This window comes from Triturus cristatus, chromosome 1_2 (assembly GCF_964204655.1).
Source record: "Triturus cristatus chromosome 1_2, aTriCri1.1, whole genome shotgun sequence".
NCBI classification, from domain to species: Eukaryota; Metazoa; Chordata; class Amphibia; order Caudata; family Salamandridae; genus Triturus; species Triturus cristatus.
In genome coordinates this window covers 940,004,554-940,022,667 of record NC_140580.1, presented here as the reverse complement: position 1 = coordinate 940,022,667, position 18,114 = coordinate 940,004,554, and the positions used below count along the sequence as shown (strand labels likewise).

Below are 18,114 nucleotides of genomic sequence, written 5' to 3'. Positions count from 1 at the left end.
GTTGACATACATTCTGCTGTTTTCTGAGGGTTTTTGGGAACCACTACTGTGGAAGAAACCCATTATTTTGGACCATTAGCAGGCTCAATAATATCTTAATGAAGTAATGAATGTATTTATTTTTATGCTTTGGTTTGGAAATGTATTGGAACTATTCTGTATATTTGCCCAACAGGCCTCACTGCTTCATTGATATGTAGTGTGATTGTCTTATCTTATAATCTTTCTAGTCATTTAAATAACTCACAATATTTTTTTTAGAACACAATGTTCTGTAGTAACGTTACAAGCCATTGCGAATAAACTCATTATTTGAGCAGTGGCATTACTCTATAATCAGGGACCAGAAACTTCACCTTCAAAATCTTGTATTTCTTCTTTGAATATTTTCTTCAAATGTTCCTAGACGGGAAACAGGGTGTCTGGCTCCCCACTAAAAAGCACTGAGGTTACATGTTGCCCCACTATCAAGGACGGAAGGAACCTCTTCATATCCAACCATTACATCAATACATTTTTTTAATACTTTCTCTTCTTATCGAATTAATTTGTTTGACTTCGGTTTCATCATACATCACATACAACTGTTCTGACTGTTCAGATCCGTCAACAGTCATGTTCAATAATTTTTATCTGTCTTACATGTTAGGTAGTTCCTTTAGTTTGCTTACTCCAACCTTTGACATTTTCCTTTTTTGTCACGTTTGAGTCTTCACAAACTTGTATAATGATTTGTTTTTCCAAATTCTCTCCTTTGGTGTTTTAAAGCTGGTCAAGTCTTAAAATGTGGAAACTGAAACCACATCAGTGATACAATCTTTTTTTCAGTGTGTTGTGATTCTGTCTTCTCTGTTTTACTATCTTTTCTTGGCATTTATTGAACTTGCTCCATTGTTTTCATGCTTCCGTGCTCCATATTCCTAACATTATTTTTGATTGCATATCTTTTCAAACCATCCATAACATTATTTGCAGTCATATGTTTTTTCCAACAATTTCTTTCTAAATTCTACTGAATAACATCCTTGAATTTTCCTCAATCTTATTGCTTCTTAGGGGCCCATTAGGATGGCGGTCGGAAAATCTCCCCGACCGCCATGGTAGCGGGAAAAGAGCGCCTGCAAGGACCGCGGCATAACTGCTGGTCCAATTAGGATGCTCTGCTCCGCAGTCGAAATCCGACCGCCGCGGTCGGATTCTGGCGATTGACATTGCGGCGGTCGCTGCTGCCAGCAGCACCGCTGCGATGTCAAAAAGAGCATGTACTGCATATCCCTGCATTGCGTGGCAGGCACCTGGTACAGGGACATGTAGGGGGGTACCATGGGTACCCCCCCAGTGCACCCACCTCCCCCAACACATTGGGGGCCCGCAATGGGCCACCGGAACATGTCTCTGCATGCCTTTCCATGGCCGTTCCGCTGCAGCAGAAAGGCTGGCTACCGCCTGCATCATAATCATGCCAGCGGTGCTTAGCCCTGATCCGCATCAATTGTAGCGATCCAGCTCCGCCCGCCAGGCAAGAGGGTGGACTGCAACGGGCGGAAAAGTGGCGCGCAGAAAATCACACCGCAGCGGTCACGACCGCGATGCTAATCGGACCAGCGGTTTTCCGGGTTTCGATGGCAGGCGGATGGCCGCTGCTGGACCGGCGGCCATCTGCCCGCCATCCTAATAGACCCCTAAATTGAACATTTCAAATTCACAAAATATCCCCAATTTTCTTAGTCTTGTTACATAGTAATCAATGGATTCATCTTTTGAGAGGCCATATTAAAGTTATATGTTTCGAAATCCAAGTTCCTTTGTCAATCAAATCTCTCAATTAGACCTGTGTCAGACTGGGACCTGCAATAAATAAATGATCAATGGTGGCATAAGGAACCGAGGAGCAGCGAGGAGGGCTCAGCAGGGCAGTGAGGCACTGGGAAGCCTACATCCAGGATCTCCATGAGCTAGGGCACGCCACAACCAACACGGACCTATAGGCACTGTCGGGGGGGGGGGCCTCAGATATTGAAAACAAAGCCAAAAAAAAAAAACAGTTTCTGTTTTGCCGGCAGGTTGGTAGCCCACACAGGAAGTGTCACTGCCTCCTGGAGCTCTGTGGTGAAGCGATCTTCTGACTTGGGTTGTGGAGTGCTTGGATCCACCCCAGCTACGGTCTGACCACCATTGTTTACATGAAAGTCTCTAGGAGACGGCGGGAACTGCCACGAACTAAGCAATCCTGCAGCTGCAGGCGGTAGGGAAAACCAAAAGGCCGTGCGCATCTGGGCTTGCGCAGTCAGGCAGTGGCGATTACCTCTTGCCTAAAGCGGCCTCCTAATCGGCGTGGGATCCTCCTATCATGGGCGGTAAGGGCCAACGCGCATCGCAGCAAAGCAAGCTGGACAAATATGCCTACCAAGGTGCTCTGACCGCTGATACGGTGGCACAAATGAGTAACAATGATGAGGTTCGGTCAGCAGACTCCAAGGAAGTAACTTTGCAGGATATAATGGTCATGTTGACACAAATACAGACCGCGATGGGAACTATATCCACTGATATCTCCCTGCTCCGGGCGGCTGTTTCCAAAATAAACACCCGGCTGTCGGACGTAGAATCCACCACGGCGACACTATCCTCAGATACAGCAGTGCTGCAGCGTCAAGTTCTCAAACTAGAACAGGCCCAAAGGCAGATGGAAGCCAAGCTGGACGACCAAGAAGGGCGCTCTAGACATAATAACGTTCGCCTGGTGGGAGTGCCGGAAAGTATAAGAGGACCGGGCCTTGACCTATTCGTGGAAGACTTGATTAAGACCAAGCTCCAGCCCCGAGGACTGTCTAATTTCTTTTCAGTGGAACGGGCGCACCGGGTACCCGGCGGGATCCCGTGGCCGGGTGCGCCACCCAGACCCATCCTAGCCCGATTTTTCAACTTGTGGGACCACGATGGGATCCTGCAGGCGGCCCGAGTGGCACCTCCCTTAAGGTAGACAACTGTACAGTGATGCAGTATCCAGACTACACGGCGGCGGTGGTGGCGAAGCAAAGAAGAGACTTCACTGAAGTCAAAAAAGAACTACGTAGTCGAGATCTGAAATATGCCATGCTCTTCGCAGCCAAGGTGAGAGTTGAGGCGGACGGAAAGACGTGTTTCTTCACATCTCTGCAGGAGGCCCAGGAATGGCTTGAAGGATGGAGGAAGCCTGGAGGGGCCAATCGGCAAGGGCGCAGAAATAGCCAGACGTCCGGAGGATCCCGTGCATCAGAGGTGCTGTCCATGGCGGACAGGATATCACCACACAGGTTGGAGAACTCAGACTGTCATTAATAATGCCAAAGATATAGACTTCCGTCTGAACTGTTACCTGGGAAGAAGCGACCTGTGCGGACCCCCTAATAAAGGTGCCAATGAGGAATAGGCATGAACTTGGCACAGACTGGAATTTTTGGCAGCACTTCGTTCTACGTAATGCCGGGACTGACAGCTTTCTCATGGAGTGTTCACCTACAGGCAGGCAGGATTGATTCAAGGGAGGGACCCGTAGCGGTCGGTCGTAGCTCTCCCCCTACACGCAAGTAAATGGTTTGGGGAATAAAGCACTCTGCTAAGTTGGGGAGGCGGGTAGTTCAAAGTCCGCTAGGCAGGGAAGAAGGGAGGTGGGCGGGGGACGAGATTCAGTTAAGGGGGTTAAAGTTAGGGTTTGTTCTGAAGCATGTTTCACAAAAGGTTCGCATTCATCACCAGACCAAGACGTGTCCGAATCTCGAGCCATGGTTACATAGTATACAGTGCCGGAAAACCCGTGACACTATGAACCCAGGATGACAGTAACGGCACCACATAGCCCACATACTCTGGAGCACGAGTTGCACCACACGACACAGGTGGTCCCCCTGACACTAGTTACCTGGAACGTCCATGGTTTGGGGGACAAAATAAAACGTGGTCTAGTCCTGCATAATTTAAAACGGTGTGCTCCCGCAGTGGCCTTATTGCAGGAGACGCATCTGACTGGTACCACCTGTAAAGCTATGGATCTATGGGGCTTTAAAATGGTTACACACTCGGAGTTCACCTCCGGCTCAAGAGGGGTGGGTATCCTCGTTAAAACAAAGTCTCCATTGATAGTCCATCGCACGAAAACGGACAAAAATGGCTGCTTTGCGGCCATATCTGGCCAATGGGAGGGAAAGTTAATTAACATTGTGTCGGTCTAAATTTCTCCGGCCCTTCACACTGCATCACTCCCAGCACTTGGTGAATTTTTGTTGGATATGCCAGAGGGCGGACTATTGATTGGGGGGGGGGGGAACTTTAATGACACCATTGATACGGCCATGGACCGCTATCCAGCTAGATCATACACACGTGGGGTCTCCCCAGTAGAGGGGTTTATAGAGGCACTGGGACTCACTGACACATGGAGATATCGACACCCAGACGAGCGTCAATTTGCTTTTCATTCCGGAGTTCACAATAGTCTCTCTAGGATAGATTATTTTTTTGCCTCCCCTGAGTGTCTTAGAAATGTGGCGACAGTAGAAATTAGGCCGAGGGGCATTTCGGATCACTCCCCAGTGTTATTAATGTACGCAAATAGTCACAAAGTACGGCAGCGCATTTACCCCATATACCCGGGGTATCTGCAAGTCCCAAAAATCAAGAAGGTTATTACTACTACGACAACCCAGACTTATTTTCAGGACAATGTGTCATCAGTTAGTTCCCCTACTATTCTCTGGGAGGCATACAAGACTGTGATCAGAGGGCAAGCGATAGCAACCATCACTGGTCACAAACGTGATAAACGAGAACTCAATGACATAGAACTTGGACTGCATGAGGCAGAAAGGCAATGCGCACTCGACCCCTCCCAAACCACGACTCAACGCCTGACCCTCAGACAACAAGAATACAGGGAGTATCTTAAAGACAAGACACGGTTAGAACACGTATGGCAGCAACACAACACAAGATTTACGAAACTGGCGATAAGGCTGGTAAACTCCTGGCATGGTTGGGTAAGCGGGAGGAGGGTAAGAAATGCATAGCTCAACGCCATATGGCTAATGGGCAGGTAGTAACGGACCCAGAAGAAATAGTGCAGATGTTGGCGAGGCACTTCCAGCAGGTTTATACATCGTCCTCTACTATGTCCATGGAAGAGGCGCAGTGGTATATTAGAGATATCGACATGCCCAGGCTCACGCCTGAGGAGGCCCTCCAACTTGAAGCTGATCTCAGGGTTGCAGAACTGCAATCGGCTCCCTGCAATCCGGGAAGGCCATGGGGCCCAATGGTATACCAGTAGAATTATACAAAAGAACGGCGGGAACAATTACACCGTACCTACTTAATATGTTTCACAACAGTTTGAAGAACGGCGAATTTCCATTAGACCAAAGACTGACCACTAAGGTAGCGATCCCAAAACCGGGAAAACCCACAGAGGAATGTGCCTCGTATCGTCCCATATCTTTAATTAATGGGGAGGCAAAAGTTCTGGCGAACCTTCTTGCAATGCGACTCGCGCCACACCTAGGGACACTGATACATCCAGACCAATCAGGCTTCATGCCTGGCAGAAGTACAGCAATGAACTTGAGACGCCTACATGGGGTGATGGCTCGCATACCACATATCCAAGAACCAGCGGTTATCCTCTCCCTAGACGACTGTATGGCGTTGGATATGGTGGAATGGACCTTCCTCTTTGCGGTGCTTGACCACATGGGCTTTGGTCCCAAATTTTGTGCATGGATACGCTTGCTGTATACTAACCCAATGGCACATGTGACAGCTAATGGGCACATTTCTCAGGATTTCCCACTCTCATGTGGTACACGTCAGGGCTGTCCACTGTCGCCACTCTTGTTTGCTCTAGTACTTGAGCCGCTGGCGGCATGGATTAGGTGGGAACCACTGATTCGGGGACTAAGATGGACGGCGGATTGGGAGGATCGTATTTCATTATATGCAGATGACGTGTTATTGTATATGGCCTCCCCCAGTCGTTCAATTGAAGCGTTACTTAACATCTGTAAGCTCTTCGGTCGGGCATCTGGGTATACCATAAATTGGTCTAAATCTGTTTTATTCATTTTAAATGGACCTCCCCCTCGGCTCCCAAAGGACTGCCCATTGCATGTCGCAGATGACACATTTAAATATTTAGGAATTAATATAGCTGTAGGTCCGGAGGCCTTTTATAAGCTGAATCTCATACCTCATCTGGAACGCCTCAGACGGGATGTGACACAATGGGGCACGTTGCCGTTGACGCTCCTGGTAAAGGCGGCGCTTTTCAAAATGATGGCACTTCCCCGATTCCTTTATGTACTAGAAAATGCACCATCCCTGGTACCCCCATGTTACTTCAAGGCAATAGAGGCGCAGGTCTCCAGTTTGTTATGGGGGAACAAACCGGCACGGATTGCACAGGGCAAACTTGTAAAGAGATGGTAATTGCGCTCTCAAATATTCAGTTATATTACTGGGCAGCCCAATTGAAGATAGTTAACCAATGGATACATGCCCCACAAACTGACCCTGCCTTTAAAGCTGATAGACACGAACTTGGGGCAGAAGGTGTGTTGTGGGCGCTAAATAACGAAAGGCGACCCCCATTTTTGCTTGGTCCTACAAAACACACTGTCACTCTCTGGCATAAGGCACATACTAAATTGGGCTGGCGGGAGGTTATAACCCAACTCACTCCCTTATGGGACACCAAGCGGCTGGGGCGACTCAGGAACAGCAAGGGATTCGCTCAATGGGATGCAATTGGCATCTCCACAGTGGGCGATTTGTGGAGTAAAGGGGAAATAATCCCATTCAAGCGTCTTCAGGACCAATACGATCTGGCAGAGTCAGAACGGTTTCGCTACCTGCAGATTAAACATGCGTTACAAGCCGCCTTACCAGCGGGAGTTAAGGTTCCAGAAGCTACCCCTTTAGAAGATAGATTGCTAACAGATCATGTGCACAGGCGAGCTACTTCCTTCACCTACCGAAAACTAGTCAATAATTTACCAGACCCCACTGAGGCACTTAGGGAAAAGTGGTCCAAAGAAGTAGGAGAATTGGATGATGGGGATTGGCAAGATGCAACGGCATCCCTGCGGGAGGTGGGCATAGCCTTGCGGCTTAGGCTGGTACACCTTAAAATCCTGCATCGTATCTATTACACCAGAGTCCTCCTCTGCAAAATTGGGAAAGCTTCTCATCCGTACTGTTTGAGAGGGTGTGGGAATGAAGGGACCTTTTTACATACACTATGGCAATGTCCAAGAATTGCGGAATACTGGGCCAGAGTTATGAGGACGATATCGCAGGTTGAGGGGATATCACTGCTGCCAGAACCCAAGAGTTGCCTACTGAACGTTTGGGAATCAAATGATCTTACGCTCATGGCTCAGGTGTGGGTTACACTGGGGATAATGATTGCAAAGCGGAACATTGCACAGAGATGGGGTTCGGAGGAAATACCGACAGTGCAGCTTGGTGCAATGATATGGATGGTGTTATGATCACTGAAAAAACAGTATATAGTAACCGAGGATGCCCGAGCAAAATGGAATAAAGTATGGGGAGGGTGGAATAAATTTAGGGGATACATTTGTGAGCCTCCTAAGGCACGGTCTGGGGAAACATCTGAGGAAGAAACTGTTGTAGACATGTGAGAATAATGCAAGAATGGTAATTGAAATTGGAGATTTATTTGATACACAATCGGAATGATGAAGTCCTAGGGTTATTGGAATGTAATTGTACCTTATAATGATGACGTAAACCGTGCAAATCTTTCAATTAGACATTTCATGAGTGCTTCATATGTGTTTCTATCTTGTTGGAGAAAAGTTGCTGTTAAATGCTCTACATAACCCACTAAATTGAGTAATAGATCTTTTGCCTGTTATTCAGAGTATGTTTTACATGTAGTCATTAAGAAATGTTCAAATCTCCTCAATTTTTTCTATCTTTGATCAAAAGTTGTAGGTCTGATATATCAAATGGTAAGGGCCCTCGGAAAATCATACTTTTAAAGTTATCTATGTTCTCTTCATCACAATATACTTCTGTATCCATGTTTATTGTCAATCCACTGTTTGTTTCTTGATTTGACATCTTTTTACTCCTTAGTCAATTAATTGATCAAGGATTTATCACAATTTATTTTGAAAATCAGTTGTTTAATGAGAATATAATAATTTTACTATGTGTCCTATCTAAAAATGGCTGCCTATGTAAGTCTACGGAAGACTGATTTAAAGATGGTTGCCGTAATTTAATTTGTCTTACTTTATCTTGTGCCCGATTTCAAAATGGCGGCTGTTACAGACTTTCTTGTATCGTGTGTTAATTTGGTTTTCAAATGCATGCATGCGCAAGACTATCTGCGACTGTTGGGGACAAAATACGGAAAATCTACAACTTCTTCCTTTTTTCCCCGCAATACGTAATATTGATCTGCTGCGACACGAGACGGAATTAAAATCACTCTGCTCAGGCAATTACTATTTCGGTGGTATGCGCTGTGAGAGAATGGGGTTCTGTTGCAGTACCCCCCACCCACACACTTTTTGCCTGGCTTTTGATGCAACTTGAACTGTAGAATACTGGGTTCCTCTGTCCAGGTTCCCAGTACCAGTGTTCTTTCCCTAAAACTGATCCACAATTGGCCCTTAAGCCCCTAGTAAAATGTACATGGGTACCTAGGGCATTGTGACTGAGGAGGGTCCCCTAGGAACACCTCACCTAAGCCATACAGACTGCCATTGCAGCATGCATTGCCTGGTGCAGGCAAAAACGACAAAGTCGACATGATACACTGCCTCTGTGCCATGCCAACTAGCACTGCCTAAGATATAGTAAGTCACCCCTCTAGCAGGCCTCACTAGTCCTAAGGTAGGGAGCACTATATCACAGGTGTAGGCGTATCTGCATGAGCAGAAATGACCCTACAGTATTAGGATCTATTCCTTAATGTTGTAAGTGCCATGGAAGGCATAGAGAGTAGATGGGCTGGAAACTCAACAACTCAAGGTCCACAGCACCATGATGGTTTCACTGAACACCGGAGTCTTTGAAACCAAACTACTCCTCTCAATAAACCCACACTTATGCCAGTGTGGGATTTATTGTAACATGTACTCAGAGGGCACCTCAGAGGTGCCCCCTGAAAATCTACAGACCCTGGTGTGGTCACTGACTGGCTTTAGGCAGCCTGCCACACCCAGACATGTTTCTGGACCACTGGCTCACTGGGACCAGAAACAATGCACATCCTGGGCAGAGGTGTCACACTCGAAAGGGAAGCTTTAAGGCATGCTGCCTTTGTAATGCAACCCCCAGCCTCTGCTACTAGCAGCAGATGGCAACCCCAAGTTTACACCCCCACTTTGGGTGGGAAATCAGCAGGGAAACTTAGAAAGACTAGGAGGTGTGCCCACCTTTGCCAACTCCACCCCTCATGTGGAGGATGGGAAGTTAAGCACACTTTTCAGTCCCCTCCAACTTGAAGATGAGGGAACTCTTCCAATCAGGGCTAGGACTATGCCCCCTCCCACATTTGGGTGGCATAATAGAGGGTGCAGTCACTCCAAGTGAGATGCCCATAGTCCCTACCTGTAACTTCCTTAAAACGCCCCCTAAATCTAATATGTAGGAGACTTCCTCAGACCTTGAAACTAGTTACTTGTGACCTAAGAAGAAGGACGAAGAAGAAACCGTGCAGCAAAGCATGAAGACGACTACTGACTTGGTCCCATCCCTACCAGCCTGTCTCCAGCTTCAAAGACAATGCGAGAAGACGTTGCCTGTCCTGCAGCCAGCGACTTGCAGAAACCGGAGGAAGACTGGCTGAACTTTGACAAAGAACAGAACTCCTGAGGACAGCGGTTCTGTCCCCAAGAATCCAACACCAAGGACCCTGGTGGCAGCTGGAACAGCGAGTCCTGACCACTCTGCACTTGACGCCTATGGCCCGTGTCCAGGTGGCCCACCGACCCAGAACAGGTTCCCCAGAGATCTGGACCTCAAGTCCAACATTGGCTGACCCTTCCTGGACCCCACACCAACACCTATGACCTGAATCCGAAGGCTCCCCTTGACCGCAACCAGTTCCGGTAAGAAAAATCCAACATCTAAAAGGCACCCCTGACCCAAAGCCCCTGGGCATTGTTGGGCTGAATAGACTGTGAACCTATGACCCCCTACATCTTTACTTACCTCTACTGTCGCTGGTCTCCCTACTGCAACCTCTAGTGCGAAGCCTGTTGCGCCGAAGCAAGGCCTCCATTGAATAACATTAGGTGCCCGATGCTGAATTTGCACCATTCACCCAGTCACCCATGTGCTGCTGGTGGTGTATGTTTGGTGCTGCTTTGTGCCCCCCCACCCCTCCCCTCCCCCCCGATCTTGCTCTTACCCCCAAAGCTCGGCCCGGAAACAGATTTACCTACCTGCAAGCAGTGTGGCCTCAAGCACCCTCCGCACCTTGCCGCCTCTGTGTTGCTTGCTGATGGTGCAGTTTTGGTACTCACCTGCCCCTTGCCCCTTGCTGAACCTTGGTCCAGAAGACTGGAACTGTAAGTCAGGTATTTATCTGTATAACCACATTATTGTTTTCCTCCATAGGATAACATTGAACTGTTTCAAACTGAAAAGTATTTTTATTTAAAAATGTTGTACTTACCGTATTGCGAAGATCTTGGTCTTAAAATAAAACTCAAAGAATGCTTATTTTTATACACTCCTCTGTGTTAGGTCTAAGAATGCTCACCCACACTACCACTAATAGAGCACCTTGGGTTTGCCTTGAATCCTGTACAATTCTGAGGGAATCTCTGGACTCTATATAGTATACCACTAGGTGAGTATACCTTGCACAGAGAGCCAGCTTCCTACATTGGTAGCAGCGGGGGGATACAATACCAGACATTTGCTCTACTGCTTGATTAATGAGTGATTTCATAAGAGGAAATCCAAAATTGTCTTTAGTTAGAATTTTCTAGTGATTTTCGATTTTTTTCAAAATCTATTAAACTAGTGTAAGGACCTTGGCTAAGTCCCCCATTGTTTAGAAAAATAAAAAGTCTGTAATGTAGTCAGGGCTTAATAGTCCTTATCAATTTTTGTAAGTCCTTAATAAGACCCAAACTACTTTAAAATCCATTTCTGAAAATCCAGGGACCAGCCAGGGGCTCAACCTGGCCCCCTATGCACATCCAAATGTTTCTCAACTTAAAGATTTGTGCAAAGCATGGAAACTTGCCATGGGTGATGAACCCACAAAAGCCCATCTCCAGTTGTTGCTGGCAGAGAATAACAGCCATGAAAAGTCAAACTTACCCCAATGGGGAAGATGATGATGATGATGATTCCCAGGTAGTAGAGGAGGAGGAGGAGGACAGTGACTTCAACCTGACTCCCTCTGATACTAACACCACTGAGAGTAATCCCAGTAGTGTCCCAGATAAGGTAGAAACTGATGATGCAGATCTTCAGAAACTGGCCTGGAGGGTAACTCTAGAAGCTAAAATCCTAGTCATAGAAAAAGAAAGCGCTGAGATGGGCCTAGGACCCATTTCTGGTGGCAGCAAAATAATAAATAGGGAAGTAGAATATTTTGACTCCGAAATCCACAAAGGAATTGTCCCTAAATTCTTTGAGGGTGATGATTTGGTGGTTCATTGCATTTGACAGAGTCTGTCTTAGGAGACAAACCCACAAGAAGCTGTGGAGTGCTGTCCTGTGGGATATGTTCTCAGGCAAGTGCAGGGATAGACTCCTGACACTCAATGAGAAAGATGCTACATCCTATGACCTCCTGAATGGTAACCGGAGTAAGGTCTTTGGATTTAGTACTAAAGAGTATAGGATCAGATTCAGGTAGGCTAAGAGAACCCAAAGCCAAACCTAGATGGATGTTGTAGATATCTCAGTAAAAAACACTAAGTGGTTGGATACATGTTAACAATGTGCACGATTACAATGGACTTTCTAATATGATATGATAATGAAAGAACATCTGTTAAGTGATTGTGTGCAGGTAACGTTGTATTAACGCCTAGTAGACCTGGGGCTATTCTCTCCCCAAGAGATGGGGAGGAAGGCAGTTCATTGGGTAAGAACCAGAGTGTCCAAGATAGGTTATGGAGGGGGAGACCAAAAGAAAGAGGCCAAAAAAAACCCATCCCCATGACAAAAAGGTGGACCACTCTGAAAAAGATCAAAGTAAGGAGTCCCATGTAGACCTCCAAAAACCTGCCCAGGAGACTGGACCCAGAAATACCTCACAAATTAAAATGAGGTACCATAGTAAGAATTGAGATCCCAATAGTGCATGGTGTCACAGCTGTCAAAAGAATACCACACCAAGGAACCTAGCTGTCCTAAAAACAAAACCCCTAGTGTAGCCCCGGGGTTGCCAGGTTAGCCTATGGGGGTAATTCTCCAGATGAGGATGCCCCCTAGCCTTTAACTAGAAAAAGGGCCCAACAGGTGAGTTGGAAATTCCAGAGGGGAGTATACGCCTCCACCCAGTGGCAGTGAAATGGAATCCCAACCACTGCCCTGAGAGATACCTGTGCCAGTCACACTGAGGTGTATGACAGGTTGGTACTCTCAAACCACTATGTCCCATGGGAGACAAAAAGGTTAAGGGCAATACCATGGGAGGTCACTGTTAGGCCTGTCGCTGTAGTGCCCCTAGAAACAGCTGGGTCCCTTAGTTGGAGAAGGGTGGTAGTCAGTAAAGACCTCCCCATTGACTGTCCCCTTGGGAATGACCACCCAGAAGTTGTCCTGAGCCAAAGTGTGGTACTGGTCAAGTGTCAGTCCGAACACAAGGAATCTTGGGGGGGGGGGGGGGGGCGCAGGGGGTGGTTGAACCTGCTACTAGTGTAGGTGAAGAAGAGAAAGTGTAGGAAAGGTGGACAACTGCTCGCCACAGTTCCAGTGCACCAAGGACATTACCCACAAAAGTATTTTCGGCCAAAAACATACATTTAAGGATATAACTGGCTGGATTTATGCTTGCTGTTTTTACAAAGGATAGCTAGTAGGTGTAAATCCATTTACACCTGTGCAATTGTATGCCACAGCTATATACAATCACACAGGTCAAAATCTCTTGTGAGAGAGGGGATATAGGTGTTCAAATTATCTTGTGGCGTGATTTAAGTCAGGTAATTTTTCCAGCCCATAATAGCCATATATTATAAATAAGTCATAGAGGAGATCAGGTCGCATGAGTAAAGCAATCAGGTCTTTTGCATCCCACAACACGAACACAAGTGTTACTTGTAGGCACATCACCGTTTACTTCACCAAGAAACAAAACCGCAGTTCCCAGACTGCTCACACAATTCAAGAAGTATAAAGAATATTAATGTGACAAAGCACTAAATAACTCATTGGTGGTGGTGGATGAGGAGTAAATGTGTAGTCCAAAAAACATATGTATAGATGATGGAAGGCTCTTTGAAAACGAGGAGTGGGACAGCCTCTCGTCCAACCTACCTAAGAGGCCTCAATGTATACAATAAAGAGAAGCCGGCCCTCTCCAGGTACATGTGCACCTGACATTGCATCGAATCATAAGGAAATTCACACCAATTCCTATAGGAAATGTTGGAGGTATAGGGAAAAGGAGGGTATGCTAGTCAATATTTGTGGTCTTGACTAGCAGCACTAGCCTCCTCATTTGTCGGATGCCTTTGATACGGTCAACTACACGCAGTTTCACAATGGGCTAGGACAACTAGGAATTAAGAATAAGGCCCAGACTTTCCTGACCTCGTTTCTATTGGGCAGAGTACAAATGGTTGCCCTCAATCAGTATGAATCTTTGCCCTTTTTCCTTCCTTGTGGGATCCCACAGGGATCCTCGCTTAGTCTGACATTATTCAATGTATACGTTGCAGAGCTTGCTATTCTGATTAAAACCTTTGGCTTCTCCTTAACTTCCTATGCTGACGACACTCAAATAGTTGTGCCAGCATTTAACAAAGATTCAAATATCAGCTGTCCTTTCCATGACTGCATGCATGCTATGAGTATATGGATGAACATACACTGCTTAAAGCTCAATTCAGGAAAGACTGAGGGGGTGTTGTTTGGAAACCTCTCTTCGGCATGGGCCCCTTCCTGGTGGTCAGAGGAATTAGGTCCTCTTCTGATTCCTGTGACCAATGCCAAGACCTAAGAGTTCAAATCAATAACAAGTTGAACTTTAGAAGCCAGATTAATGCCATTTTCTCCTCCTCCTTCTTCACACTTCAGATAATCAAAAACATTCTCCCTTTTATTCCAGCTAATGCCAAAAAAACTGGCATAACTGCCTTAGTTCTATAAAAAATAAACTACTGTAATGAACTATATGTGAACGTGCAGGAACAACATCTAAACAGACTGCAGACTGTGCAGATTGCGGCAGCTAGGCTGCTATGAATCCCAATCTGTCTCTCAAGAAACCTAGTAGCTACACTGGCTTCCATCAATTCTTTGCGCCAGATATTGAAGGTAACTCTTCCAGCGGGTCTAACCTGGTCACTGTATCGGGCAGCACTCCATCGTGGTTAGCCCGAACTTGTGACTTTCACCCAGTCTCACATAACCTGATAGTCATGAGTGACACTTTATTTTACAGAGTTTTATATAGCGCAAACTTGAACCGTATCGGGTTTTAGAGTGCTTTACATAGCACCAGTTGCATTACATGAGGACACATTCATTTTTGTTAGGCATGGGGAGATTAAGTGATGTGCCCAGAATCACAGGATGTTCCGCGCCATTGCCAAGACTCGAACCCAGTTCCCCAGATTCGAGTTCGACTGCCCTAGCCGTTAGGCCAACTCCTCTCCACTTTGTGCTGTCTGTAGCTATTTTCACTTAAATCTTTAAAAATGTATATCTCCGGTTCTACTGGTTGAATTTTTGTTGTTTTCATTTCAAATTATTTATTACATCGTATTCTATTTTTTTGATTAGTGTAGGATTTTTCTTGTGTTGCGTTTTCACTTGGCTAAGTGCGACACAAATACTTCACATATGGTCTCTAAGTTAATCCTCGCTGCTTTATGTCAAGCTATCATAGGGTTAAGCACAAGTTAATTTGGGGTTTGCTTGCGTTTCACCCTGACAGAGGTTGTGGTTGCTGCTTGAGTAGGGTTTCAGCCCCCTCAACTAGTGAACCAACGTCCAACAGTCTCTTAAAAATAATAATGTGCTTCAGGAAAAATAGCCCTGCACACTAAAAGACAAAGCAAATTAATAAAAAAAAAATGTTAAAAACATGGAAGAGGGTTCTCAGAAAGAAAGAGCCATTTAGAGGCTAATATGCTCTTTGTCAGAGACAGAAAGAAGGGATTTCATCCAGGTAGTGCTACTAGAGAAGGTGACTATCCAAAAGTTTTGCCCTGAAATGAGTGGTTTAGCGATCTAGTGGGTAGAGCTTAAGCTCAGCCAATCCTTGGAAAACAAAATAAGTCCCAAACAAAGTGGTCACTATTTTGATGTTGTCATCAACATCATTAAAACAACAAGAAATATCTAATTTGTTGAGTACATAAAAGATCTAATACTAAAAAAGTATGTTTTTCCGACAACTCACTTCTTGTGGAGAGGGAGCCCATATTGGACGATTGACTGAGACAAATATTTGGAGCAACACCCCTCCATACGTTCAATCTACATTTGATACCTTTCTCCACTTAGCGTCACTCCACTGTTCAATGATCACTGGTTCCGGCTCAAACTCCTGTAGAACGATGTAGTCAACGGAGAGAAGCTGCACGCATACCTCGTACTTGCATCCACAGTCATGTCTTGCTGCATACCTAAGATGGAAATAAAATAAACGTAACTGCACATCACAGCACATGCCGTGTAACCTAGAATGGGGTCACAATATATCACTATTCCCACAGAGGTTTGAAGAACTACTAGCAAGTGGAGAGTTAAGGCTGAATTCAGTCTTTGGTGTTAAGTTGGGAGGTAAATCCGGATTCTGTGGGGGTGTACTACCTAATTTATTTATTTAAAGTTTTGTATAGAGCGAACATGACCCAAGCGGGTATCAGAGCGCTTCACATGCGGGTTGAGGAAGACAGATAGATAGCTGCGGGAGAAAATTAAGGCAATTCACATCAGGAACAACAATGACTTAAGGCGGGCGACACTGGGCCGTGACAGAAGCCATGTAGCTATTAAGGCAATATACATCAGGAACAACAATGACATAATGGCGGGCGACACTGGGCCGTAACAGAAGCCAGGTTGTAGCTAAATCAGCTAAAAGAAGCAAGGCGACAAAAGGAGAGAAGCTTCTAGTTCAGCGCAGTGTTCATCAGTAGAGCTTTCACTTCCCTTTTGAAGGCAAATGTTGAGGGAATCAGTCTTGTTTCTACAGGCAGGGAGTTCCAGATTCTCGGGGCAATGCCAGAGAAAGTACGTTTGTAGTTAATTTCTTAGGCTTGAGGATCAGTGTGCTGGTGCTCCTCGAGGGCAGGGAGCCACCCGATAGTTCGAGCTTATTTGTCAGATAGAGAGGGGTATTGAAGTGCAGTGCTCTATGGGTCGTACAATCAATTTTTAACTGGATCCTCGCCTCAAATGGAAGCCAGTTGGGCGATTTCAGGTCCGGCGAGATGTGGTTGGTTTTCTTGGAACCAGTGACAAGTCTAGTCGCAGCATTGCTCTGAGTGGGGCTAAACTTGGAAGTCCGCATAGAGTAGCACTGCCGTATTCAAGTCTTGAGATGACTAGTGCTTGCACCGCCGATTTGAAGTCATCTTGTTGAAGGTAGGGTTTAAGTTTTCTTAGGATGCTCAGTTGGAAGTTCGCTCCTTTGGTAGATGCTCTGATGTGATCTTGCATGTTTAGGTTCGCACAACTCCCAGTGATTTTGTGGAATCAATGATGTGTGGTGTGCAGTTGAGAGCGGTGAGGTTTGTTAGATATTTCACAACAGTGGGGGTTTGCCTAGTGGGTGAAATGAGGAGGAATTCAGTTTTATGGGAGTTTAGTTTGAGGTTAGCCAATTTAAGGTTTTGTGCAGAATTCTGCTGATTAACTTGATATCTTCTGGTGAAGATAATTTGATGTACAGTTGAGTATCATCCACATACATGTGATATTGGATGTTGGATGCTTTGAGGATTACAGTAAGGGGTTCAATGAAAAGGTTGAAGAGCGTGGGGGAGAGTGAGGACCCTTGGGAGACACCCAGAGTGAAGGGACTGGAGTTGGATAGAGTTTGATTAGATTTGACTCTTTGCATTCTGTTGTTGAGAAAAGAGGCAAACTATTTTAGGACAGTGCCTGAAAGCCCCATTCTGCATTCCAAGAGGTTAAGTAGATTGTCATGTTTGACCGTGTCAAATGAAGATGAGAGATCGAGTAGTATTAGTAGGCAAGCTTCATTCTGATCAAGCAAAGTGAGGGCATCGTCCACTATATGAGTGATGGCTGTTTCAGTGCTGTGGCCAGAGCGGAAGCCCGATTGGAATTGGTCGAGAAGTTGGAATTGCTCAATGTGTTTCCGCAGTTGTTCATGTACACATTTCTCAAGGAGTTTTACCAGGGTAGGGATGTTTGTGATTGGTCGATAGCTATTCAGGTCTTCAGGGTCCGCCGTGGGTTTTTTGAGAATAGGGAGAACTAGGCCCACCTTCAGGCAGTCTGGGATCTCACCTTGAAGAAGCGAAGCGTTGATAATCTTGGACTAGAGCGGGACTAGTGATCCTATCATTTCTTTAAAGAAGTTGGGGGGAGGGGGTCATTGAAGTGATTTGTAGGTTTCAGGGACGATAGTATGCTGAGGATGGCAGTGTCGTTGAGGGGCGTGAATTGGCTCCAAGAGGCATTGTTTTTCGGGGAGAGACAGGGCGGCGTAAAAGGGGGGCGGGTAAGGAGGAGTCAGGAGAGACTGAGAGTTCGATTAGAGCAGACTTGAGGTCTAATCTACATGCAAACCATTTTGTGCCTGTTTTAGCCCCAGATGCACCACACGCTTCTAGGTTGTTGTCAATCAAATTTAAAAAAAGGCAAGCAAGCACAATTTCTATTCAAATTACATTAAGTGCAAGTGTAAAATTGTTTACATTAGTTGAATAT

General features: G+C 45.9%; 1 protein-coding gene across 2 annotated transcripts in view; it reads right to left on the bottom strand.

Annotated features, from left to right (window-relative positions):
- The window catches only part of LOC146868382 (F-box only protein 6-like), a 116,598-nt gene that overhangs the window by 10,451 nt on the left and 88,033 nt on the right, over positions 1–18,114 (bottom strand). For both annotated transcript variants that reach the window (XM_085609883.1, XM_085609885.1), the window contains one exon: positions 15,701–15,836. In XM_085609883.1, the coding sequence (XP_085466009.1) occupies positions 15,701–15,836 (136 nt within the window). The remainder of the gene's footprint in view (positions 1–15,700; positions 15,837–18,114) is intronic.